Raw genomic sequence first — 27,631 nt, 5'->3', positions numbered from 1 at the left:
AAACGCCGGTTTGGGCGGTACGTGTAAAGCATTACAAGTCGATAACTTTGTGATTGTGTTTTGTATTTAATTTTTTGATCAAATTGTATTTAAGATGTGAAGATTTTGGTCGAGATGAACATCCAAATTACTTTTATATTTAATCATTTAGCACGTTTCAATTCATTCAAAAAACCTAATTGCTTTAAAATACCAGACTTTCCTGAAAGTCATGTATATAATTAGCATATTGATTAGCCTATTCAATGAAGATGAAAGATAACATCAGATAAATTGTAAAAAATAATTAGCATTAGGTTACATTACACTACCTATTCATGCACAATAGCCTAAACCAGAAAAATATGAGGCGGTTGTTCTTCAGTTCATGCCGTTCAAAAAGTTATGTGCTTCTTCCTATTTTACACGTTTGCCTTTGCTTGAAATCAGGGTTTAATTTCTGTGATAAATTAAGACTCGACACACCGTTGAAGCAAATTAACTTTTTAAACGGCACGGACAGAACAAACAAACAAATACATTTTGTGGTTCGTGGTGCTTGAAAAGGTGTTGCTACATTTCTGATCGGACGAAGTTGAGCATAGCCTACCAATAACTGGAAAACACTAACACCCCCCACACACACACACAAAATATTTATAATGACCAAGCCTGTCTGTGAACAATTCCCGTATTTAACCAACTAAATGATCACCTGAAACGTAAATAAAACACCTGGCACGCCTGATTCATGCGTAGCCTACATGGTTCAAGAACGGGTGTCCACATGATTAATGAATATTGTATACGCGATAGCGACACAAACATGTACAGCAAATGTACAGCAGCGACACCACAGCAAACAGATACGAGGCTAAAAATGATGGCAGAAGGCGGCATACTTTACCTTCCGCGAGAAGGCGCATCGCGTGCACGAACGACGTGTCCAAGCCCTCCTTCTCGGCAATGAGCTCTGGCAGGTACTTGTCTTGATCCATCACTGGATTCCTCTCCTGAACACCGCGAGTGCAGGTGAGACGAGCACAGAGGTGAGTGATGGAATGGGCGTGTGGTGGTTGCGTTTAAATAGACTGCGTAATATCGGGGAGGGATCGTGTGGTTTTCGCGCACAACGTGGAAGATATCAATGCAGTGTACCCATCTCCTCGAGTCTCTCATATAAAACCTCCCACCTCAGACTCCGAATCTGTACTCTCACTCCGCCCATCTACATCTGGATTGGTCATGGCAGAGAGCAAACTGCATGCAAATGTCAGATATTGTGTAGGATTGAATTTGGGGGCATTCTGTAAACTAACCGCTGATCTGTCACCCCTGTCCATGGTTCTGAACACCTAATCTTCTGTGCAAATCTGTATTGTTTTTTGACTCTCCGTCAGTATCCTTTGCATATTTGCTTTGGAAAGACATCAGACAACAAATGTATGTGATTGTGAACAGGTAAATATAATGGCAAAACTTTTTTTATTATTACTATTAATTGGAAATGCAAAATAATAAATATCCATAACATATATAAGTTTTCCATTCCAGACGGCAGAGTTGGAAGGGACATTTGGTAACGGCCATGAATACTGATTAGTGGATTTCCCATTTGCCTCAGTTTGCCAACATGGATTAAGCTGTTGTGACAGACAGTCACAGATAGTGCAAACACTCACAAACACACACACTAACACTTAGACAAGCAGCTAGGCACATATGAGGGGGAAGGAGAGATTGCCACAGAGGAGAAGGGTAGAGAAGACGCAGAGAGAGAGAGAGAGAGAGAGAGAGAGAGAAAGAGAGTAAGAGGGGCACTGAAGGAGGAAGAGGGACAGGACCAGCTTGCCTAATTAATAACTGAATGGATTACAGTGCTGTTGGCAAACATCTGCACCCAAAGTGTCATATTTACTGTCTGCCTGTGAACTGTGAACATAATTACAGAATCCCAGTCCACGGTGCTGAGCGGTTGTGCTACAAATAAAATAAAAATACATTTGGAATAAGTAATCGAAATACTGATTTATCCAAAATAATTCATAATGTAAAATGTGTTTAATTAAAGCGACCTCATGCATATATAAAATATTTTTTTATGCAAAAATAATATAGTGTAATGTGTCACAAAAAAACAAGAAACGCAAGTTTAAAAAAATATGTGGTCACAAAATATATATAAATATATATATTGGGTTCCCATATTTTAGTATCCTCAAGTGACTTCCAATTCATGTATAGCTGACCGATCCATGTTGTATTTTACGATTTAACACTCTGGAGGGAATCAGCTTGGTAATAGGATAATCAAATGGATTTGGGGGTTATATTGATTCTGATGGTAGTGAATGAGAAGAGATTGAGGAAAAAGAAATTAGGGTTTGTGGAGGATCAACACCTTCCATACATCACTCACCACCACTCAACATAATGAAACGCTTCTGGAGGGCAAAAGCTATCAGTTGCAATTATATACGCTTCTTTTGTCGCATTTCTACAAGATGAAAGAGTTTATTGCTTCATCAAAAGATCGTGATACATCAATAGTCTCTCACTTAGGCTAATTTGTTGATTGTGTGTCCTAACTTTTTCAAAATGAGAGTCTTTATTTTGATATATGTCGTGGAGAACATCAGCAGGATGTCAATTTATGATGATAATGTGGTATTTATTATACAACACACCACACCACTCATTTCCTATCACTTTTATGTTCATACCAGACACTGAGGAAATAAATAAATAAATGCTGATAATATTGAACTTCTGATGCAACTGGTCAAGAAAATGATCTTTCTTTTATTATTGTTAGATTTTTGTTTTATTCTTAGTTTTGTGTGTGAAAAAACAATCTGGAGCTGCAAATTAGCCTTCAGTTAAAAGCCTGTGTGTGGAGCATCGGCTGCTTGAATTTATAGCAATGTTTCTGTATTGTCCCTGTTTAAAAAAACTAATAAATATATAAAATCAAATACAATCAGAGCAACCTCTGTAGGTTCATTTAAGAGTTTGGCATAATTTACTCTTGCATCATGTATTGAACTAAGAATGGCTTTCTGCAGCACTCTAGTGGCCAAGAATAACACAACAGGAGATAAAACTGCTTCGAAACTTGTTTGGCTTCAAGACCCAGAATTTACATTGGATGAGCAGTGACTCAACACAGCACCAAATGTTAATCATAAAAAAGTAAAAGTAAAAAATGAAATAAAAACATTTATGCAAATGTATTAAACTTGGCGTAAGCTGAACAGGAATCTGATCATTTCGGTCCTGTTGGCAGACAATAATTTACAGCACAAAACAAACTGGCCACCAGTGCACAATTTGTTGTTTGCAATTTTGTTTTTTGTTCCCTGCCATCACTTTGCCTTGTGTATCATCAACACTAGATGGGACAGTTTTTAATTGGCTGTGATGCAATTAACAAATATTAGCCGTCATAAATAATCTTTTCAAAAACAAAATAAAAACATCTGTAATTAAAACTTTAGAGAAAGCCTTTAATATTCAAAATATGACAGTCAACCATCAAATATGTATCCCGTGTTGTTTTTCAAGCAAAAAAAATTTTAACGATCCAGTCATTCATTATGGATTGATGACACATTAAGCACTGAAGGATAATTAGACTTTAAAAATGCAAGGGAAAATTCATGATGAATTGCAAGGCTGTGACAGCACCATGTGTTAGGAATAATCAATCTTTATTATATAGTCAAAATAAGTAGAGCTATGGTACATTGCCTTTACACCTCAGAGCAAGCTCCCCAACAACTAGTAAAAACAATTCACATTCAGTAGTGAGCCGCACTTTCATGAAGCACTTTTGTGCTTCTCAAACACTCGTGAGTGAACGTAACCAGCTAGCAGAGTCTCCGATTGTGGAAATGCAATAGCCCACAGTGTGAATTATTAAGCAGCACTATTGGGAGAGAAATCGGGAGAGGGGAGGAAACGGGGTAATGGGATATTAAGTTTTGCTCAATTTGAGGACTAAGGGTTCACATGACATCTCAGGCCCTTGTGTCACATCAACCTCCTGCTTCATCGCTTGAGATTTATCTATTTATTTATTTTTACAAGCTCTCTGTTTCACACAAAGCAATTCATACTTCGCAGATCCATGGAGAGAGCTATAGAGACAATGCTATAAACAGCATATGCTGGTAAGTGTCTTAGTTTGTAGGACATTCTGTTTGTAGTATAAAACTTTGTTGCCACTGAAATTAATAGAGGTCAGGTGACCTAATCTTAATAGGAGTCAATGAAATCAAACATTCATAAACATTCTAAAATTTACATTTTGCTAAGAAAAGATCTCATGACAATCTAAGACACAAGACCAATAACTCAAGTTGAATATAAATTATTTGTATAAAATATTTTAACATAATAAAGTTTGTTTATTGTTTATTACCACAATTCCAAATGTTAATGTGCGGCCATATTTACTGTTACAAATCTGCCAACCGTGAGTTTCACGTGAGGACTCGTGTTCAAGTTAGTCATGCAAATTCAACAAAAAAAGATGCTGGGTTTAAACGTGACTTCAGTGTGAGAGTTGCTTCATACATCTCTATGCTATTGTTTCTTTCTTTCTTTAGTCAAGCGGCTGATAAAACTCAAATTAATGCAGGACTGAATGTTAACAACATATTCAAGCACTTTTTTGTCTGTCAATTTTACTAAACTTTGTTTTCCCAGGTCAAAGCCTGCACTATAAAAATGAATATGCTTTATCTAATCAAAAAAATGTGGCAACAGATTACAAGCAATATTATTAATTAAATGTAACAAATTAGAATTGAGTAATAATTAATCCAATTAATTCCTTAAAAGTTAACCGTTTAAAATGAGTAAAACTTACAACAACAAAAAAAAAAACATAAATTTAAGTCGGTATTTGATTTAGGTTTGTTTTAAAATGACGGTTTTCTCCCTCAGTGATTCTGCTTGTTAACATCAGGTGTCTGCAATGTTGGCAATATAAAATAAATCGTTCTTAATTAATCTTTGACGTCTGTCTGTTCGTGAGATATTTTTGTTAATTTTTTTTTTTTTTGGTGTATTTTAAATGGTTAACTATTAAGGAATAATTTGCTTAATTATTACTCAATTCTAATTTGTTAAATTTAATTAATAATATTGCTTGTAATCTGTTGCCACAATTCTATTGATTAGATAAAGCCTATTCATTTTTACAGTGTGTGGCAGTCAGGGGCCTAAAGGCACTGGTCATGTTGGTTTTTCATTCATTTACAGCACAATGTACGTTAGGCCTAAATCGGGCGGTAGAACACGTGGTGTGGTGGGCACAGTTGTTCGGTAGAGTTCATTTGAAGATTATGATTCATTAAGTCCAGCATTCAGGCAAAACGTGTTAAGGAAATGTTAGGACAGCGCATACGGGCTTGTGATCGTGAAGGACAGAGCAGATAATGCCTGACACTGCCCCTGGCCACAAGAGTCCACGCAGCCAGCAAGGTTAAAAAGTGAATCTGCAGTATCCTGACAAGCCCAAACCCTCTGTCATCCACAATAATTTCCCTTATAAAGGAAAGTTTAATAAGAGCCTCTGGGCAACAAAAAAAGTGGATATAAAAGACCTTACATTACTAATTGAAATAGCTTTTTTGACCCACAGGGCATCCTGATATGAGCAGTTATTACAGTTTGCCTATTCTACTGAGGGCGCTCTCCATGATCAATTAAGATGAACTCATTTTATTGCTCCTCAGGCTACTTGTAAACAATGCTGGATGTCTCGTCTTTTGAGGACCACTACTGAGAAAAAGAAAAATAGTACCCCAAGAGCTGAAAGTATACAAAACAATTTGTGTTTTCAAAGAGTGCTAATCATCTGTCATGGAAAAAAAGGATATACACTACCATTCAATTATTTGTTGCTGGTGTGATTTTTAAATAGAAGTCTTTTGCAAGGTTACAAATGTCTTTACTGTCACTCTTGATAAATTGAATCCATCTTGATTGATTTATTTATTTAAAAAATTCAAAATGTAAATTCATTTACAATAGAAAAATATTAAAACATAAAAGGACTGATCTAGCTTTGAGTATATTTACAAAATGATATAGAAAAACATTTCCTAATAATGTTAGATGTTATATAATTGAGGCTGTAATAGTTCATACCTTAATAATACCTGTTAAGATGAATGCTAGAATTAATGATAAAAGTGATTATAAAATGTATATGAACTCCATCAGACCCTTCAGCTGAGGCTTCATCATCACACTAGTCATAAGTACAGTTTGTGACATATTGGGTCCTACACATCGAATAATGCCCAGGGAAAATGACGAATGGACTATATTGTAAAATCACAGTGGAATTTACTGCATGAAGAGGTCGAAAAAATGATGAATGGACATCATCAATGCAACGACATTACAAATCACAGCAGCTTTAACCACTGGAGACAAGAAATAGTACAGTCAGACATTTTTCTTATTCACATGTGGGGGGGGGGGGGATCTAATACATTTAATTGCCACAAATGCACAACATACAGAATGTTTGTAGATATATATAATATATCCCTCCCTATACATCATAGTGCAAGTCATTGGGAGTGTCTCACATTAGTTTTGCAGTGTGGAAAGAAAATTAGCTTTCTCAGGGACAAACAACAGCTAGTATTTCCCTACTCATTAGTTGCAAACCACATCTAAATAAAGAATCCACAGCTTAAGTGTTTGATCTCCCAGTTGTCTTCTTAAATGCATGAGCAATGCTCAGATCAATATGCAAGGCCCACTAGGAGAAATATGATGCGTTAATTCATCATTAACCCAATGAGATTGGGTTAATACGTGCCCTTTGGCTCTAAAATGCATTTTCTTGAATTTTTTGTCAAGCTCAATCTGAAAGACGTGAATTGCCTGATGATTCACTTCTTGACATGAAAAATAGATCACAATAATCTTTTAGTTTTCCTCATGCCACTGCTTGTAATGAACATATTTGTTCAACTCAGTCACCATTTGTTATCAATAATCTTGGAGTCTTGAAGAATATTTCAGTCAGTTAAGAAATGAGTTATGGTGTATATTGTATTTGTTGAGAGATTAAATTATTACATTGAGTTCTATGTAGTAAAATACTAAAAATTCACTCTTTACAATAAAATGACAGGATTGATTAACCTATAGCGTCTAGACATCGGATCAAATCCAAATAATGCTGCAAGGGTAAATCAGGTGATGCGACTCTTAAGGTCTACACATAAGCATATATTTATATGATATAGGAAAGGTTCAGCTACATACAATGAAACATTAATGTACCTAACAGATGAAAACATAATATTTCCTGCTGGACGAGATTTAACAGAAAAGACATCAAATATGAGGGGATAGTTATTTTCCGTTAACACAAACTCTTATCCTTTTATCACTGGATATGTTTAAATGCCTGATCTATGGGTTATTTCATGCCTCCTTACAGTATGTTAACTTTTACTTTCCAAATTTTTAAACGTATGTAGGCCTTCTAGTCTTCACCAATCATGGTGTGTGTGTCCCAAATAGAAACTCATGAATTAACACAGTATTAAATAGATAAATAATTTACACCAGCCCTTTAATGAATGTCTCAAACCAGACTTGGCCTTTGTCCAATATTATATAACACAACATAAAAGACAAGCAGATAACGTTAAATCTGCTTGTTCGTCCTAATACAAAAGACTTGCAGCCAAGAAGAACCAAACAGTGAGTATACATTTAATTTCAATGTTTATATGTTCATAGTCAGTAAAAAGAAAGAAAAAACATTTGACAGCACCGCACAATTAATTCAGATTAGCCAATAGCCTATTTGAAAGGAAACTGTCCAGAACCGGTTGTTACATAACGAGTCAGCGGTAGCCTGCATTTCTTTCGTTTTAAAGACAACGACTGTTGAACTTTGAAGTATCGTAAATACGTTTTTTTTTTCTAGTGTGCTTGGTCTAGTTGAAAGTGCTATTTGACTGATTATTTGCAGTCAAATGAATTGAATGCATATTTTGTTTGAGTAAAAGCTTTTATAAAAATACAGTATACAAAGCTATAAGCCTATTTTTCCTGCTCTACCAAAGGAAAACACAGTGTAACCTAAAATAAAATGTTGAGAAAAAAAATGTGGGGAAAAAAGAGACAATTTTAATTATTTTAAACACTTTGCCTTGCATGAAAGTGCACAGGTGCAGTTTAGACTGTTTCCACATGGCTGTAGGCTACAGTCTTACCGGTTACGCCAGTTGAGGACCCGCATCCCATGTGACACTCAGACACTGGTGGAAAACTAAACATGTCTTGATTAAAGCATCTTCATAGCAGGGCTCTTCACACAGAACGTGTTTTCCATTCCACTCTGATACTTATCGATTTTTTTTTCTGTTAACCGCTAGAGTTTAACTTTTGCGCAGGAGTCGACGCAGTGTACAAATAAGTTCAACTAAATACGCGCCCGACCTTGCATTTTTTCCGTGTTGCACTGCCAGCTAGCGTCTTGCGTTTTTGCTTTAAAAGTTTTTGCTTTCTGACTCTGAGCGAATATAAGGTAAGAAGCGGATTTTTGTGCCGTGTTTTTAAAATGTATCATGAGTTCTGAGCATTCTCAAATAACTGTCCTCATTCATTTGCAGTCCATTTTTGTTATTGACATTTATACATCACATGAAAGCTGAATAAATAAGCTTTCCATTGATGTAGGCTCTGGTATGTTTGTTAGAATAGGACAATTTTTGGCTGAGATACAACTATTTGAAATCGGGAATCTGAGGGTGCAAAAAATATAAAAATATTGATAACATCACCTTTGGTTTCCATTTCTGTTGGCGATTGTGCTGCATCCCCTTAAATAAAATTGATATATTTAAGGTAGGAAATGTACTAAATATCTTAATGGATCGTGATCTTTACTTATTCTAATGATTTTTGGCATAAACAAATCGATAATTTTGACCCCTACAGTGCACGTACGTCACCCGACATGGCTTAGAGTGCCGAAGTAATGACGTCACTTTGTAGGACAACCCGGAAGCTAGCGGCGCATGGGTTCAGTAGCACCTCAATGCAGAACATGAGATCCACGGGGAGGAGTCGGATCACGATCCAAGGGGTGGAGATGGGTAAGATTAGGGTTGGGTTTAGGGATTAGGGGTGGGTTTAGGGATCAGGGGGCGGAGTTGGTTAGGTTTAGGTGTATGTAAGGTGGGAGGAGTTGGATCTGGATCCAAAGCAATGGATTTTCCCCATAGACTTTTGGAAAATCGCAAAAAATAAGATCTGTGTTTAACAAAGGGTTGTTGTGACCCTTACACGTTTTGTCTAGCAAGATAATCTTTACAAGTTAATCCAAAATTTATACATTTTGAAGCCTATATAAAGATTTTAAAAAACACAATCAGACACAATAAAGTTTTAAAAAAAACCACAAGCAGGTTATAACTGTGTGTTCTATGTCATAGATCAAAACGTGAAAATATTTAGAGGCTCTGTTCACCAGAGACCTTATTTCAGGCGATTTAGCAAAAACCCATTCAAAAATCCCATAGGCTTTAGAGCGAGGGAACTGTAATGCTAAAATGCTAACTCACTTCCGCGTTTTGGCCTACAGAGTGATGTTGTAACTTCGGCACTCTATACTTTACCGCAATATCAAGCCCCGCCCGAAGCACCCCCTGATAAAACATGCTAACTTATGTGCTTACCTTTATGTTTCCTTATTCCGCGACGGCCTTTTGCTTCAGGCGAACTGAAAGAACTGCAGTTTTCCCTTCCAATTTGGCCTTAAATCATAGACTGTAAAAAGCCTTAAACACTGTGTTTGTGGTAATGTTAATCCAGTTTGAAATGTTGACTAGAAACACGGCCTTCACGACAAGCTGACTACAACTCGCTGGATAGCCTACTTCACTGGAAACCCGTTTACTTTATGAATTCTTACAACCAGGAACAATACAAATCGACTCATTTATGACTAAAGTTTGCTAAAAGGCATTTCCTACTAAAGTTTCTTCTTCTTCTTCTTCTTATAATGGCTTTTTATGGCGGTTGGCAAACCAAGTTTCGGTGCATTACCGCCACCAACTGGACTGGAGTGTGAAGCACTGATAAGCGTGTGGAATTTAACTTTTTTTTCAACTCAATTAACTCAAATTCTCCAGTCTATTCCTATTGCATTTACAAATTTTATAATAGCACTAAATATTTTATCTTGATCTTTATGTACTTTCAAAATGCTTTCCTTATTAAAATATTCAACACCCAATTTCCTTACTTCCTTCATAAATTCTAACCTTTCCTTTACATATTTTTCACATTTTATTAAAACAAGTTCAATTGTTTCAGCCTGATCACAATAATTACATTTACCTATTCAAGTTTGGCAGACAGGTGGGAGGGGCTTTGGGCGGCAACATTCCCAGTGCATTATGAGTGTTGAAGTTTTCAACAACTAACTGTTATTAGTCTTTTTATTATAGGCCTAATTAAAGGGTTATTCATATATCTAATAGTAATATTGTCTCTTCACATTCAGTTATTAATTACGCACTAAATTTGCTGACCAGAGCTAGTTGTGAATTTGTGCTATTAATAAAAAAACAATATAAGAATTAATGTTTTCTTCCACATTCCTCAATTAAGTCTATGGGAGTGTTGTAACAGCTTTAACAGTGGCATTTTGGCAAAGACCCTGGTACATTTTTGTAGTGGTGTTCATTTTAGTCATGGCATAGTTTTGGTTAGTAGAACATAATGAAAGTTGTTTCAGGTAAACCAACCAGAATTGCTCCTTTCATCTCACAGAGTCCTCCCTTTAATAGAGCTTGAGTAAACATGACAGGAGCCTGAGAACCTGGTTCCTGTAAATAACCCCAGACACCCTTCTCATGGAGATGAGCTTTGAAAGTTGCATTTACCCTCCGTCAGTGTTCATCTGAATAAATTACACAGCTCAGTAAAGTTCAAGGGCAATATATTAAACTGTTAGTACTCTCAGTACTATCCTCTCTCCTGACACCACACATGTTTGTTTCCTTTGGGCTAGAGGAAGACCCCAGATTGTGATGAAGACTGTGATTGTGGTACATGGTGGTGCGTGGGCCATCCCAGATGAGTTAGCCGAAGCATCAATGGCTGGAGTCAAGAATGCTGTGCGGGCAGGGGATACTGTTCTGAAGAATGGGGGAAGTGCACTTGATGCTGTAGAAAAAGCTGTGAGGTCTTTGGAAGATGACCCAGTGTTTGATGCAGGTACACATATACACACACTGCCCGGCCCAAAAAAAAAAAACTGTTTTGATTTAAAGTCTATGACTGGATCATTATGGCAGTGCTTATTATGTTTCTAGAATGTTACATATGTGGCAACAGTCCTTCTGACCCTAACGGATGAAGTGCGTAGCTTTTCATTTCTTAAACAACCACGTAGGAAGACACATCATGGCCACATTCCAGGATGACAATATGAAGATTCATCAGGCTCAAATTGTGAAAGAATGGTTGGAAGAGAGCATGAAGAATATCTTTCACACATGAATTGGCACCTCTGGGTCCAGACCTTAAAGGATTAGTTTGGTATTTTACACTTGATCAGTGTCACATGATCCTTAAAAAATCATGCTGATTTGGTTATATTATGTGTGTGGGATAAGTAAGAATTATAAAAAGATATTAAAAATAAATAGATAAGAAATTAATACTTTTATCGAGCAAGGATGCATTAAATGGATCAAAAGTAGATGATTTTAGAATGATTTCTTAAGGACCATCCATGTGAGCCTGAAGACTGAGGAATGATGCTGCAATTACATTCAGCTTTGATAAGACAGAAGTAAATTACAGATAGGACAATGTAAAATGTGTATTTGTAATCAAATAAACGCAGTATTTGTGAACATAAGAGACTTCTTTCAAAAACATTATTCCAAACTTTTGACTGGTAGTGTTTTTTTTTTTATTTTTTTTTTACCTTGACTGACTTTTTCTATTCAAGACTTCAAGCAGAGGAAGTCGAGATTCAGTAGTTCGTGAGAGACTTCATCTAGACTCTGAATGGGACAGTATTTCAGCACATACCCTTGACACTTTGCTAATGATCATCTCGAGAGTAAGGTGAGAGGTTCTCCAATAATTATCAGATTACAAAGAGGAAAGCGGGGTAAAACAAGACACTTCATTAACACACCCGGCCTGTCGGTGCCAATCTCATTTGTGATGGCTAACTGTCACCATGAGTGAAATGGCTAATCCTCTTCATATCAGAGCTGCACATTCAGCGGCTCATCAGGATCATTTTATACACTGGGGTAGCCAGAGGCACAGTCTGATCAATAGATGACTAATGCAATCCTGTTTAGAGAACTGAGAGCTAGACTTAAGAGTGGATAACAGTCTGGAGTATGTCAGGGTGCCATGACAGAGATAAAAATAAGAGATGTGTGTGAGAATGAGAACATGTTGTATTAAACGGGTATCCAATCTTGCCCTTGGAGGGCCACTGTCCTGCTGAGTTCAGCTCCAACCCAAATAAAACACACATAAAATGGGTAATCAAGCTCTTCCTGGGCATATTAGAAACTTCTAGGAAGTTGTGTTGAGGCTGGAGCTAAACTTTCCAAACTTTTGGGAGGACAGGACAGTGGGGAAAAAAACATTCACAAAGTCAAAAGTTTTTTTTTTTTTTTATAAAGATCATACTTAATATTTTCTTTAGACAAATATCCATTTTTTAGACCAAAAATGTTATTTAATGTAGGTCAATGTAATATTTTTCTTGGCTTCAAAAAAAAAAAAAAATTCACCAGAAACAAATGCTAAATCAACTTAAAAAGAACATATAATTAAAATCTGACTTTTTTTGTGTGTAAATGCTATAATTGGGATACCCTGTGCATCTACCAATCCATAAAACGGGAAAAGTGACAACCCACTGAACCCAATGACTTTCTCTATGTCAAAAAATAAGCCGATCAGATTTCGCACCCCTTCTGACATATCTATCCATCCATCTATTCATCCATCTATCTATCCATCCATCCATCCATCCATCCATCCATCCATCCATCCATCCATCCATCCATCCATCCATCCATCCATCCATCTATCTATCTATCTATCTATCTATCTATCTATCTATCTTTTTCTTTCTTTCTATCTTTATGGGAAATGTGGTCTTTATAAAGGGACTGTAAAATGTTTCATGTGCAGGTCATGGTGCAGTGCTGAATGTTGATGGAGAGGTGGAGCTGGACAGTATCATCATGGATGGGGAAACACTTGCCGCTGGAGCTGTGTCCTGTGTTAGAAACATTGCTAATCCTGTTAGTCTTGCTCGTGCTGTGATGGAAAAGGTATGTTTTCTTCTCAAAATGCTTCGCTTCACAATTTGTCATCAACTATTAAATCTCAAATTCAAATATCACTTCATTTGAGTATAGTGTTCTCTCTGGTGAATATCTCTCATCCAACCCATTTAATTCAAGACGGGTTTCATATACAAAAGTGAAAATTTACTGATGTGTTATGTACACTAAAAAAAGTAGGGGATGTGATACAAAAACTGAATTTCACACACAATTTACAGATGTTCAATACTTAAATGGCACTGCAAAACATAAATTCAAATTCAACAACCATTTCTCAATCATAAAGATTTGTTTCATTTCATTTTTTTCCGTCATAAAGACTCGTCAAAATCACTAATCTTCCGGTGTAAGAGAATATCATATAGTTGCTATAAAACATGTCCGATATATATAATTGGTATTCAACATTATTAAGATTTAGGGAATGATCTGAGAGCTAGTTCTTAATGCCTGCCCTTATCAAGGTCTATATGTGGATCATTTTGAAGATTATTGTAAAACCCAGAATAGGGCAATTTGAATTGGACCCAATTTTTTTATATTCTTGTAAAAGGATTTAAATGACCCCCAAAAAATTAGCCATTGTGTTGACTTCACAGGTGAAATTATATGACACCGTAAATTCAGGATTTTCCAATGACTGCAGAGCTTTAATTTGTCATTTCATCAGCAGCCTTGTAATGACAGGCTCAAAGGGAAATGCATGCTAGCTGATTTTCAGATTGATTTCAATCAGTGCTCTTTGTAATGACATAGTAGTCTTATACAATGATTTACCTTTATATGTCTAAAAGACAAAAGCCTAGCCAGTAAGGTAGGTTTATTTTTAAAAATGAACATAGGCATAAACCTTAAAATCTAAGCTATAATAAACATATCCTATATTAAACATTAAATAACTATTATTGCCCAAATAAGGTATAGGTTATTGAACATTAACCTACTATACATGGGACACGTTATCACATTGAAATCGACATCCAATAATCCATTCAATTTTCTAAATCCATTCATTCAATTTCGACAAAATCAGGTCCTGCATATTTTCTTGTTTTGAGAAGCTGTTTTACATATATCGACGATCGCAACTTCCACCCAATGCTGAATTTAGTCCTGAACACATCAATAGGCATACTTTACCAGCCAAAAGTCAACTACAACCTTAATACAGATATGAGCAAGATACCTTTTTGACTATGTTTTAAGGTCAAAACAGAGCAAGGCGAGAATTTGTGTTTATAAAACGTAAAACTTTATTTTTTTATTCATCGTCTGGTAGCGTTTTGAAGCTGCACTGAAACGGTCATTTGGACCTTAAAACTGTTGTCATGGATTAAAGTCCATTATATGGAGAAAAATCCTGTAATGTTTTCATCAAAAACCTTAATTTCTTTTCGACTTGAAGAAAGAAAGACATGGGCATATTGCTACACCGCTCTAAAGTAATTTTAAAGTGATTGCAGTACCAGTTTTGGCCACAATATTACATATGGCTCCTTTAAAGGAACACACCGACTTTTTGGGACTTTAGCTTATTCACCAAATCCCCCAGAATTAGATAAGTTCATACATACTCTTCTCTTCTCTGTACATGCCGTAACTCTGTCTGATGCTCCCACCGCTAGCTTAGCTTAGCACAAATACTGGAGGTAAACAGCTCCATCTAGCTTACTGCTCCCAATAAGTGACAAAATAACGGCAACATGAGAAATGAGAAGGTTATGTGTGGACTTATCTTACTCTGGGAGATACGGCGGGCGAATAAGCTAAAGTCACAAAAGGTCAGCATGTTCCTTTAAACAGGCCTTTAGACACCTCGACTGGATCATGCAAAAGATTATTACTTGCACCATCAAGTTGAGCAAAAGCTGCAATAAAACTCGCTGTGAACATGCAAAATGTTTAACAGAAATCCCCCCCCCCCCAAAAGGCCTCTGATTGGTTTAACAATAACAACAATTACAAAAAAATATTTATTTAACTTAGAGAATGAGGCTGTCACTGAGATCGGTCTGATATGGGTCAGTTATTTTAGAGATATCAATATACCATACCATTACATAAAGAAATCTCTTACAGCACATTTAACTAACAGCATCAGATTTAAATAATGATCCACACAAAGAAAGAAATATTAATAAACACATAGCTTATTATGTCCCTTTCACACTGTTCACCTTGCAAGGCGTTGGACATGGAGGAAACGAAACCCAAAGAGAATACATGATAATCGATTAGCTGCAGCACCTGTCTTGACTGCCCCAAAAGACCTTGGCCTTACAGATTGGCAGATCTCTTTAATAGCCAGTATTAAAAATTCATCAGGTCTTGATCAATGCTGCGATCAAGCTTCACTGACCTCATGCTCTTGCTTTGTAATCTAAAATGCACTGTATTTGACAAAGAAAAATGACATTAATAACGTGTTAATATTTAAAAGTTTCCTAAGTCAGAGTTATGGTTTAATCCATAGCGATGTTGTTCAGAAAGTTACACAGAGAAATAAAATTGTATTAGAGACAGCAGGGTATTGTCTCAATATATTATAGCAGTTCCTCATGGAGATGTGCACAGTAAATATGGAAATAATGCAAAAGTGTACAGGTTGTAGTGTAGTTGTAAGCATATCACCATATTTATCATTTTTTGGTGGCGTTTATGTGGGAGATTTACACATGATGGCACACCCAAGGAAATCAGAATACAACTAAAAGACTAGAACCGATTTAGTTAGCACAACCATGTCAAAACATGTCACACAATCTCAAACAAGGGTAAATTCAATTTGTATCAGGTGCATTAAGGCACTGCTGGACACTTGCTATAAAGATGTTTTGTAGGTCAACCCTAAGGGTAATTTGCCTTGGGTTTCTGAATGGATTTTTATACTCAATTATGCCTTCTAAACATCATTTTTATGAGTAAATTAAGGTGCGTAGTACCATTATATGATGACATGAAAGTTACATTATATGACAATGTTTCTTCTTATGACGAGAAGCCCTGTTCTACAACATAAGTCAAACCTCAAACATGAATTTTTTATGGCGAACCCATTTATTGAAAAAGCTAGTATGTAAGCTGCTTTCTAAGTCATGACTTATTGAATACTCAAGCCTCTATTCCAGTGGTTCTCAACTCTGTCCCCCGAGGTCCACTTTCCTGCAGAGTTTATCTCTAACCCTAATCAAACACACATGAACAAGCTAATCAACGTCTTCAGGACAGGTAGATGAGTTCAGTCAAGGTTTGATCTAAACTCTGCAGGAAAGTGTATTTCAAGAACCCCTGCTCTCCTCTGTTTCAACCGAGAATAATAACCCATTAACTGTTTATGAGCAGAAGCTTTTAAAACTCGTGGCTTCCCTGACACCAAGATTTAAACTATTCATAAAAAAATTCATCATTGCCTGTCCAGCTGAGATTTAAGTAAGGAGATAAAGGTTAGGATCATGATTCTTCAGTAATACAGAACACTGTGAGTGCATATTAGCACCAATTGTTGTATGCTTTTGGGATCTGATGCAGCGTTTGGACTTGGAAAAATGGTGACATGTGATGTAAAGTAAACGTTTAGACTACTAATTATCTTTTTGAAACCATTTTTTGCTCTTTTTATTCAGACAGATCATGTCATGTTGACAGACAGAGGCGCGAGCATGTTTGCAGAGCGCATTGGGACTCCAGTAGCTCATGATTTGGTGACTCAGCCAGAACGTAAAGAGTGGGAACACAGCAAAAGCTATCAAGCCGGAGTCAAAACGCTCTTCAACACACATTGGTGGGTAATTTCATGTTTCTTGCCAAATTGAGTCGCTTAATGCGCCAAAATGGTTTTAATTTCCTGATTTCATGACATACTTTATTTCATAGATTTTGATGACCATATAGTTACAGAGAGGTCACATTAGTACAATTTTAGTGAGATTGCACAGGCAATTAATAGTCTGTTTTCCATGGATGAATGAAGCACTGCTCACACAGCAGTCACTCTAAAAAACACAGCTTTCAGTTGGTAACAATAGATAACATTTAAACCTATAACATTTTTACCTCGCAATTTTGACTTTTTTTCCCCCCCCCGCACAAGTGCAAGTTTATATCTCAGACTTCAGACTTTATAACTTACAATCGAGAGTTTGTATCACAAATATGAGGAAAAAGTCAGAATTACAGGAGACTTTGCTGCCAACATAACACTTCATCATTGTTTGCAAACACCCAAATGGTCTATTGACAACAGCATCTTTGGAAAGAAGTGTTTTGTGCGCTTGGAGAGAAAAATAAAATGACAGTTTCTCTTGAATGGTTGCTCTCTTGAAAACACTAAAGTCGGCATGAAACGAAAGTTGCGATAGCCTTTTCTTTCCTATTTTGAAACTGCTTCTCAAACAAGAAAACAAGTAGCTTGGGACTTGATTTTGTCTAACAGGAGTTGATCGTTGAGTGACAGGTTGTCCCGCCCTCGTGCCAGTAAACACATCATCACAGAAGAAATGAGGATGTTGTTGCAGGAAGGAGGGGAAGTTATTAGGATTACAAGGGCATATGAATTAAAAAAAATAATGATGTGCATGGATAGACGATGTATAATAAATCCAGCAATATTCCATGAAAAAAAAATTAAGAATAGTAGATTTTGATTTCATGGTGATTTTGAATGATGATTCACGAGTTTGCCTGTCCATCCAGTCTTAATAGTTAATGGTAAACGAACTTGACTTGGTGTCCAATTTACCTAATTTTGTGACCATTTTGCATGAATATATTGTGGAATGTATACTGTGATAAATCATTATCTACCCTCTTTATTCTTTTACCTTAGTATACTGATTCTAACGATGTCTTCATATAACGTTCTTAATCGTTTAGTTTTAAAGGGACAGTGATTGTCCTTGGCATTGAGGCCATGAGTTGATAATGGCAGCATATTCTCATGCTGGCCTGCACAGAGCTCGGGTCATTCGCTGAGACCTTCTGGCAGTGCAGATATAGCTGTGTGGGCTCCAGCAAAGCAGCCTTACCTGCCACCTCCACTTCCCCAGGCTGAGTGCTGAGTAGTAGTGGAGTCAGGGCCATGGCGGGGTGTAACCTCAGCCCCCGAGGGAGTCTGTAAAAATAGTGCTGTGGAGGTGCTAAGTGACAGTTGGCTGAGCTACTGCCTTTCATCCCACCCCGCTGTGGCTTCATTATTGATAGCCTCCCTCTGCTCGCCCTGTACCACCATCATCACTGGGCTTTTTAACACACAGGCCCTAGAATTCAATTACCCCATGGCCAAACCACCCTCTACCTTTATTTAGTTTTACTACTGCCCTGCTGGTTTGACCAGGCTTTTATAAAACCACAGATGTGTCAGTACTTCCTATTCACGCTATGGTGATCACATGGTGGTTACAAATGTAAAAAAAGGTGCAAATTTCTACACTTAAAGGGATAGTTCACTTTGAAATTAATTTTTGATATGTTTTAGCTTACCTCAAGGGCATCCAAGATGTAGGTGTCTTTGTTTCCATTATATTTTAAATTTGGATATCTTTAGGTCAAACCGTTCTTGTCTGTCAGACATATAATGGAGGTATATGGGGTCCACCTCAAAGAGCATGCACAGAAAAGTCCAAATTAAACATGATTTAATGACTCGTAAATGTAAGTACACATTGATGGCCTAAGACACGAAACGAGCGGTTTGTGTGAGAAAACGAACAGCATTTATATCGTTTTTACCTCTTGTAACCACAGCCATGTCCAAGTGATCTGAAGTCACGGGCGCTCCGATCTCTTGCGCGGTTGATATATCGAAATCGTCTTCCATTGCGATTTCCTGTATATCTAAATATGATTAGATCTTCACAGTGAAGGGTAACACTTCTGAAATCTCTGTGTAAACATTGAGTGACGTACACATGCGAGAGATCACTTCCAGGACTTTCCGACGCTTGCTCAGACCGAAGCGCCCTCAGAGTACTTGGAAGTGACTGTGATTACAATAGGTAAAAACGATAAAAATACTGTTCGTTTTCTCACACAAACCGCTCATTTCGTGTCTTAGGCCATCAATGTGTCCTTACATTTACGAGTCATTAAATCATGTTTAATTTGGACTTTTCTGTGCATGCTCTTTGAGGTGAACCCCATATACCTCCATTATATGACTGACAGACAAGAATGGTTTGACCTAAAAATATCAAAATTGAAAATACAATGGAAACAAAGACACCTACATCTTGGATGCCCTTGAGGTAAGCTAAAACATCCCTTTGACTTCAGGAAGATGGAACTGGAAGTGCTAAAATGCTAAATCTGATATCTCTGAATATTAACATGGGATAGATAGAATTTTAATATTCAAAAACTGCCAAATCAATTCAATCTACAAATGTATTCTGTCATTTAGTGTTACTGATTAGTATGTAGAAAATACATCTGCAACAAAAAGTTGAGACAACCACTTGTTCTTCATAATGAGAACTCTGGTGGAACTTTTGTTCCAATATCTGCACACTTCATTAGGCTGTTTATGGATGTGTGAAGATTTACTGCCAAACTCTGTGATAACTTGGAAGTGTGAAATACATTCCACCGTCAAGCTGCTTTTAAAAGACATTTTCACCTGAACCGATGAGCAAGATCCAGCCATCGCCGGTGATTTAAAAGAGCAATCAAGCGCCTGCCAAAAATGATTGATGGCTCGAATCTGGAGCCTGACAAGTGATTCTTCGCCATCTGCTTCAGACAAATATTCTCCAAGAGCACCATGTTTGCTCTCCCATTTCTGGGGAGAACGACATGGAGGCAGTTTTCTTTCATTTCACCTTGAAGCATTGTGACTTCAAACTCATAGAACACGCTTGTTTTCCACAGCCCTGCTGCCTTAATCAGAGTTTCATGGGATATAAAGCCTGTGAAATACAAGGGCCTCTGTTCATCCCACTTTCTGCATGCTCTCTATTCTATTTCTTTTAAAGTGATGTGCACATCATACGAATTTATTTTTGTTGTTTTTTTGAAAAAGAAGAACGCATACTTTCTCGTGCGTCTACAGAAATATAACGACTGATATAACACTTTCCCTGCAATCTCTCTGAGTGTACTTTGCTAGACTAGCGGCTGTGATTCAGAGTGGCGAAGGGCACTTATTGTCACTCTCTTCCTTTGTTGACAGGCAGATGATGATGAGTCATTTTCAGGTGTGCTGGCACTCTTAAAAGCATGTGAGAGATTGTCATTAGCACGCTCCCTTTCAGACATCTCACATCACCAGAACAGAACTACATGCATTTTTTTTCCCACGACTGAAGTTCACATAGGAAACAATAGTAATTGCACAGAGGCTAAATTTAAAAGGGAATGTAGCATATTAAGTTGAATTCTGGGACAAAAGTCTTTCTGATGAAGAGGATCTAGAGGCACATTTCGAGTATGATGAATAATAATGCTCTCTCTTCAAAGCACCTTTTGAAAATACCATATCTGAAACCATCAAATTAAAGATCTGAGAAAAGAAAATCTCAGAGCTAATCTTTATTATTTACCTTTTTTTTTTTTTTTTGAATAATTGTAGGGGCCATGATACTGTTGGAGCGGTGGCTCTGGATTCTTTCGGTAATGTGGCGTGCGCTACATCCACTGGAGGAATCAGAAACAAAATGGTGGGAAGAGTTGGAGATTCTCCTATTATAGGTGAGTCCGATCAGAGATGGAGGACAGAGATAATCTCAGTGTCACACCAACATTCATTTTGAAGCAGTGTCTCGATTGAATGAGAAACCGATTCGGTTTGAAAGTGTCAGCTCTGATCAATACTCAATTGTCAGAGTGGGTAACACACATTAACGTCCGACTCTCTCTCTCTGCTGCTGTCTTTTCCTGTGTGATAAGGATCTGGTGGATATGCAGACAATAGAAGTGGCGCGGTCTCCTGCACTGGTCATGGAGAGTCTATTCTCAAAGTCACCTTAGCCAGATTAATCCTCTTTCATATGGAGCAAGGTATGAGACTTTTACACTATAATCCTGGTGAGTGTGTGAGTGTGCATGCGTGCTCGTTTACTTACAAGGGCTACAAAAGTGTACATATTTGCTTAATTAAATTTGTGCCTAATCCATTTTGCAAAAGAGAAAATTCAATATGCACTACCTTTCAGAAGCTTGAGGTCAGTGTGATTTAAAAAAAAAAATAGAACTTTTATTCAGTCAGGATAAATTACAAGAAGGATATGTATAATTATACAAAAAAATAATAATTTCCAACCAAAGAATCCTGAAAATCCTTTTTTTGAGCACTTAATCAGCGTTAGGATTATTTTTCAAGGATCATGTGACACTGAAGACTGGAGTAATGATGCTGAAAATTTAGCTTTGCCATCATAGGAATAAATGACATTTGTAGACAACATTTATTTGAAATTGTAATATTACTGTTTTTATTGTATTTTTGGTCAACTAAAGGAAGTCTTCTGTGCATATGAGACTTCTTTCAAAAACATGAACAAATCTTACAGACCTCAAACATAAAAAATCATTATACAACGATGGCAAAATAAGTTGAATTAATTGAATATGAATTTGAATTAAAAATCTTTTACCCCAGCTACATGTCATTTCCCTTTTCTTTTTTTTTCCTATAATGCAATTTGTTCATATTGTTTAGTCTTGCAAGGTCTCGATCATCTCTACTCCTTTACCCTCACCCACATGTTGCTATTATTATCAGATTTTTGTATAACCAAGCAGAATGAATGTCCAAACACACAAAAACTAGATACTGCTGTTGCCAGTCATTTTAATTGGTGTGTATGTGTGTCTGAGAGAGAGAGAGAGAGAGAGAGAGAGAGAGAGAGAGACAGGAAGGATTGGATGCGCTGCCACAGTAAGCAGATGCTAATGAGGTGTGTGTTTGTCTGTGGAAAAAGTGTGAAGGGTCAGCAGACTATCGTTCGCTTCGGCATTCTGTGGTAATGATACTGCAAGTACAGCCACTCTATTTATTATATTCATTATTTTATCAATTATAGGGTCTTGACTTGTTGCCCAACATTTCTGCAACATTTGAAGAACAAAGAGTGAGGTGAATGAAATATAGAACTAAAAACTAAAAATAGTTTCACTGTAGCTAACAGTTATTTCTAGTCCATATATAGAAAAAGTAATGTGCTAAATAATAATGCTAGTAAAAATGATATAATATGTTAATACTGTCGCAGGGTTGTTGTAGTCTTGTTGCTAGAGTGATGTTTTCTACTGTATGTTAGTTTTTTTTTACCGCATAGTTGCAACACTAAGACTGATGGAATGAGCAAACCATGAGAGAAACATATATTTTTCACTGTGTGACCTGGCCAGGGTCACCAAGGACACATACACTGTGGGTGCAGTGTTTCATTAACGGCACACAGTGATCAAATGCTCTTGATTTAGTTTTGTTCCTGTTCTGCTGGAAAATACCAGGAAAATTTTAAAATTATTATTTTTTATTTCTGTAAAAAAAATTATAGTTGGTTTGTTGTCATTGTTGTCTTAAAATTTAGATAAAACTTCCAATGGAGATTGGTTTAATAAACAGAAACTGAAATTTTATGATATCTGAACCACATTTAATTATCTAAGTTGATTTGACAAAAGAAAAAAGTTGTGATAAATCATGAAAATATTTTTTTACAGTGATGGCAAAGCTGAATTTCCAGCAGCCATTACTCAAAAACCATTCTAATATGCTGATTTGATGCTCAGAAACATTTATTTGTATTATCAATATTGAAAAATATTGCTCAATATTTTTGTGGAAATCACAATATATTAATTATTTTAGGATTCTTTGATGAATTTAGAAAGTTCAAATGAAAAGCATCTATTTGAAATATATATATATATTTAATCACGTGAAAGTCCATCTTTTTTTTTTTTTTTTTTTTAGCAATTTAATGCGTTTATGCTGAAAACAGGTATTGATCCTTTTTTCCCAAAACATATTTGATTTACCCCAAACTTTAGAACGGTAGTGTAAGTGTCAGAGAATATAGTCAAACATTACAGGGATGGAACTTGAAAAATAATACATTGTGTTTATGATAATAGCAGGTGTTAGATTAATAGATGTTCACAGACTTGGGTAACCTTGAAGATTGTACAGTTCATCCTATTAATGCAATTCACATTGTATGACATTGACAAAATAAGCTTCTGATGAAGTACAGTGAAAATAACTGTTCAGCTGATACCAGCTAGATAAACCTTACTTTTATGGAAGAAATTTAATATGTTCTAATCTATATAGTATGTTTGGCATGGACTGTGTTAGCATTAGCAAACAGTACTGAGAATGCTTTGATAATGATTAATACTGAAATGAAACAAATCAGAGATTTTGTATTAGAATAGAATAGATTACTGTTAGAGAAGTTAACTGCTGAGAAAGGAGTGTGTAAAACGTTGGGATATATCATGTTGTTTTTACATTCCAGACTATAGTGACAACATAACCAATATTATTGAGAACTTGATAATAACTGTGATAACTAATTGGTTTGAATGGTTCACCAACCACTGGGGAGGGTGGGAATATTGGATATGACATACGGTGCTGATAGAGATAGGAGGTTTGGTGTTGATGTCCCTGCCATGTGTAATACAATGTTTTTCCAGCTTTAGTGGAGATAATTGTGAAAAACAATCTCATAGTAAATGGTTCAAATGTCTAATTATGAAGATCAATTTAATGATGTATGTCCAAAACCAATGCAATTTGATGATAACAAAACCAGCGGGAGTTACAGTGAAATGTATTAATTGAGTTAAGATGTGTTTTTTTATTCTGAACATCTATTCTATTTTCTTGTTTATACTGAGGGTCTGATTTTTTGTCAGATATGCAATAACAGTGTTTATTCATTTAGTCCGGCTTCAGATAAAAATCTTTACTTGCTTGCTAAATACTTAAAGGACTATCCCCATAAGAAAAAACAGCCTAAGCTTTCTTCTTTTAAAATCTTAAAGAGAGTGATCATTAATATGAAAATCAGAGATCAAGAGTATAAATGATATGTTTTAGCTTACCTCAAGGGCATCCAAGATGTAGGTGTCTTTGTTTCCACAGTATTTTCAATTTTGATATTTTTAGGGTCAAACCGTTCTTGTCTGTCAGTCATATAATGGAGGTATATGGGGTCCACCTCAAAGGGCATGCACAGAGAAGTCCAAATTAAACATGATTTAATGACTCGTAAATGTAAGTACACATTGATGGCCTAAGACACGAAACGAGCGGTTTGTGTGAGATCTCACGTACGAGAGATCACTTCCGGGACTTTCCGACGCTTGCGCAGACAGAAGCACCCCCGCCCTCAGAGTACTTGGACGTGGCTGTGATTACAAGAGCGATACAAATACTGTTCGTTTTCTCACACAAACCGCTCGTTTCGTGTCTTAGGCCATCAATGTGTACTTACATTTACGAGTCATTAAATCATGTTTAATCTGGACTTCTCTGTGCATGCTCTTTGAGGTGGTGACCATAGACCTCCATTATATGACTGACAGACAAGAACGGTTTGACCTAAAAATATCAAAATTGAAAATACTGTGGAAACAAAGACACCTACATCTTGGATGCCCTTGAGGTAAGCTAAAACATATCAAAAATTAATTTCAAAGTGAACTCTCCCTTTAAATTTGCTGTATTATTATTTTAGTTATCGATGAACGGTACAAATAGGGGAATTGTGGAAGAAATGTAATATGTTCTATATGTTTGCATTTTCTTATATTCATGGAATCTCAGAAACATGACGGTAATTAGATTAAGGTAATGAAAAGAACCCTTATGAATGTAGGTATGACCTTTGTATACGTGGCTGGACAATAAGAAATGTGTGACTAATGTACGACCGAGACAGAGGGCCTCCTCTCGTGGGTAGCATAAACAAGTCTAACAATGTGTTAGTTATGGCTGAGACATGTTCATTTAGCCTAGAGAAATAACCTTGGGGGAGTCAGGACTATAAAGAAGGAAGGATGCCGTCCTCGGCTGCTGGCATTTTCTAGCAAGAAAATAAACCTCATCAAAGACAACTGGAAATGTTTGTCTCTGGTTCAGTGATATAGAATTTTGTTTTCCACTACACTTTGCTGACTCTGCCTCATACTTGAGTGTTGTGTTGTGTGATGCAGGGAAATCCTCCACGGCGGCCGCCACCGCCTCACTCCAGTACATGTGTGAGAGAGTGAAGGGATGTGGAGGTGCCATTGTTCTGTCCTCTACCGGGGACTGGGCCACCAGCTTCACCACACCACGCATGGCTTGGGCCACCATTAAAGAGGACGTCCTGCACTATGGGTTGAATCCGAAAGAAGAGTTTACAGAGATGCTGAAATAATAACGCGTTTTCTTTTTTGTTTTGTATTTCAATTCTATTTGGAATTGAATTGACATTCAGCTAGTTCATTCATTTGTCTTGTTAGTTTTGATCAGTTAGTCTGGTTTAATTTCATTTATCCTTTAAATAAACCTAAAAGTTATTTTACCTCACTAGTAATGAGAAACAAATAGTCCTTGAGTCATTGATTTAAAAAAAAAAAAAGTTATCTTTGACTACTGACGTATGAAAACGTTTTAGTACCATTTAGCTCTCAGGGATAATTCACCCAAAAATGAAAATTCGGTCATCCTTTACTCCCCCTCAAGTTTCAAGCCTGTATAAATTTCTTTTTGTTCTGCTGAACAAAAAAAGAATATATTTGGGAGAATGTTGGTAACCAAGCTGATCTCTTTTTTTATTATTATTTGTATACAGCAGACAATAAGATATTTGTACAGGCTTGGAACAACTTGAGGAGGAGTAAAGGTTGGCAGAAGTTTCATTTTTTGAGTGAACTATCCCTTTAATAACATTTATACAAACTGTCACCTACTTTTATAACAGTATCCGTATGAACAAACAATAGAAATATTATATAGTGTTGAAACATCTATAGTGTAAGTGACTACATGTAGAAATTATCTTTGTGTTCTGATAAGCTTAACCCACATTTAATGAATAATGATATGAGTTCTCATTAGTCATTACAAATTAGTCCATAGACATATATTGTGAAAAATATAACAGACAAATGTACTGCAAACAGTCAGTGTTAGGGAAAGTTACTTTTAAAATAAATGTGGTACAATATTGCATCACTGTCCCTTGAAAAGTATACAATTGGATTACTTAGTTACATTTTATGGAAAGTATGTAAAACATTTACTTTTGACTTATTGTAAAGGCCATTTTCCTCCAAAAGTGAAATAAAGTGAAATGAAGGAAACGCACGCCTGAACAGGAGAGGGCACAACTTTACTCAAACAAACCTTTCAGCTGTGCTCCTCTTCTGGATCTCAATAAGAGAACACAATTCAACACTGTTATGTCAGCAATGAAAAATAATAACAATAAAATAAAACACAAATGTGTTTGAGTAAAAGTCATTTTTCTTATTGGTATGATTGAATTGGATCATCAAATGCCAGCAGCAAAGACATCGGTTAATAAAGTAAGAAAAAAATACAAGTAGACTATTTGTTTTATTTGACATAATTATTGCAAATTTTCTTAATATTCTGAGTTTGCATTTCACTGTTTTTATTAATTCTAAGGAATACTGAATCTGTTTTTTGTGCAAGTGAGATGAGTAAATGCATGCTCACATTATTGTAGTCTACAATAAGCACCGTGATAACATAACTCATGTTACTTGTAATGCATACCCACAACATAGCTGTATTTGGTTAATTTAATGTTGATTGTGCTGTTTTTACTTTATTAAAGCTGAATATTAGGTATACCCCTTCATGTCTTCATTTCAGATTTTGTATGTGAAGGGTAATTGGAGGATCTTGAAGATAAAACAAATATACATATTTACCGGTATGTTTTAAAAAGTTCACAATACTCCCACTGAATTTGTGAATAATATGCTTGAATTTTTGTTTGCTTCTCTTTTGTTTGTGAATAAAGTAGCGGGTGATATTATGAAATGGAAATGAGGCGGAAGCTGTTAAATTACTCCAGCCAAGGGAATTGATGCATGACATGAGTAATAACATTTGAAAAGTTTTTGCAACTGATCAGTTAGTCTCACTGTCTCCTAGTTGTCCTCTTCTCCTTTATATATATATATATATTTATTTTTACATTTTGTTTCAAATTAAGGTCTGGCTGCATAGGCCTACTCTTTACAGTGTAAAAACAAAAACAGATGCTATCCACCTTATTTTCTCAACACGGAAGTAC

The 27,631-nt window shown here is 36.2% G+C and overlaps 2 protein-coding genes across 11 annotated transcripts in view; one reads left to right on the top strand and one right to left on the bottom strand.

The window, feature by feature from the left end:
- Window positions 1-1,020, bottom strand: part of khdrbs2 (KH domain containing, RNA binding, signal transduction associated 2) — a 69,972-nt gene extending 68,952 nt beyond the window's left edge. For all 7 annotated transcript variants that reach the window (XM_039672259.2, XM_039672262.2, XM_039672261.2 and 4 more), the window contains exon 1: window positions 887-1,020. In XM_039672259.2, coding sequence (XP_039528193.2) covers window positions 887-977 — 91 coding nt within the window. In that variant the 5' untranslated portion in view covers window positions 978-1,020. The remainder of the gene's footprint in view (window positions 1-886) is intronic.
- On the top strand, window positions 917-27,182 carry LOC120479601 (isoaspartyl peptidase/L-asparaginase). 4 transcript variants are annotated; one of them, XM_089116988.1, is made up of 7 exons: window positions 917-1,011; window positions 11,045-11,250; window positions 13,207-13,349; window positions 16,988-17,145; window positions 20,929-21,047; window positions 21,246-21,356; window positions 25,533-27,182. In XM_089116988.1, the coding sequence occupies exons 2-7, from the start codon at window positions 11,064-11,066 to the stop codon at window positions 25,736-25,738; spliced, it is 924 nt and encodes a 307-aa protein (XP_088973114.1). In that variant the 5' UTR covers window positions 917-1,011; window positions 11,045-11,063; the 3' UTR covers window positions 25,739-27,182. The 4 variants fall into 4 exon arrangements, with proteins under 4 accessions (XP_088973114.1, XP_088973113.1, XP_039528197.2 ...); XM_089116987.1 differs by having other exon boundaries at window positions 1,006-1,028; XM_039672263.2 differs by lacking the exon at window positions 917-1,011 and adding an exon at window positions 7,637-7,719.
- The last annotated feature ends 449 nt before the right edge of the window (window positions 27,183-27,631 follow it).

Source organism: Pimephales promelas, chromosome 11 (genome assembly GCF_988280905.1).
Source record: "Pimephales promelas chromosome 11, fPimPro1.hap1.1, whole genome shotgun sequence".
NCBI classification, from domain to species: Eukaryota; Metazoa; Chordata; class Actinopteri; order Cypriniformes; family Leuciscidae; genus Pimephales; species Pimephales promelas.
This window is presented reverse-complemented; position numbering and strand designations above follow the sequence as displayed.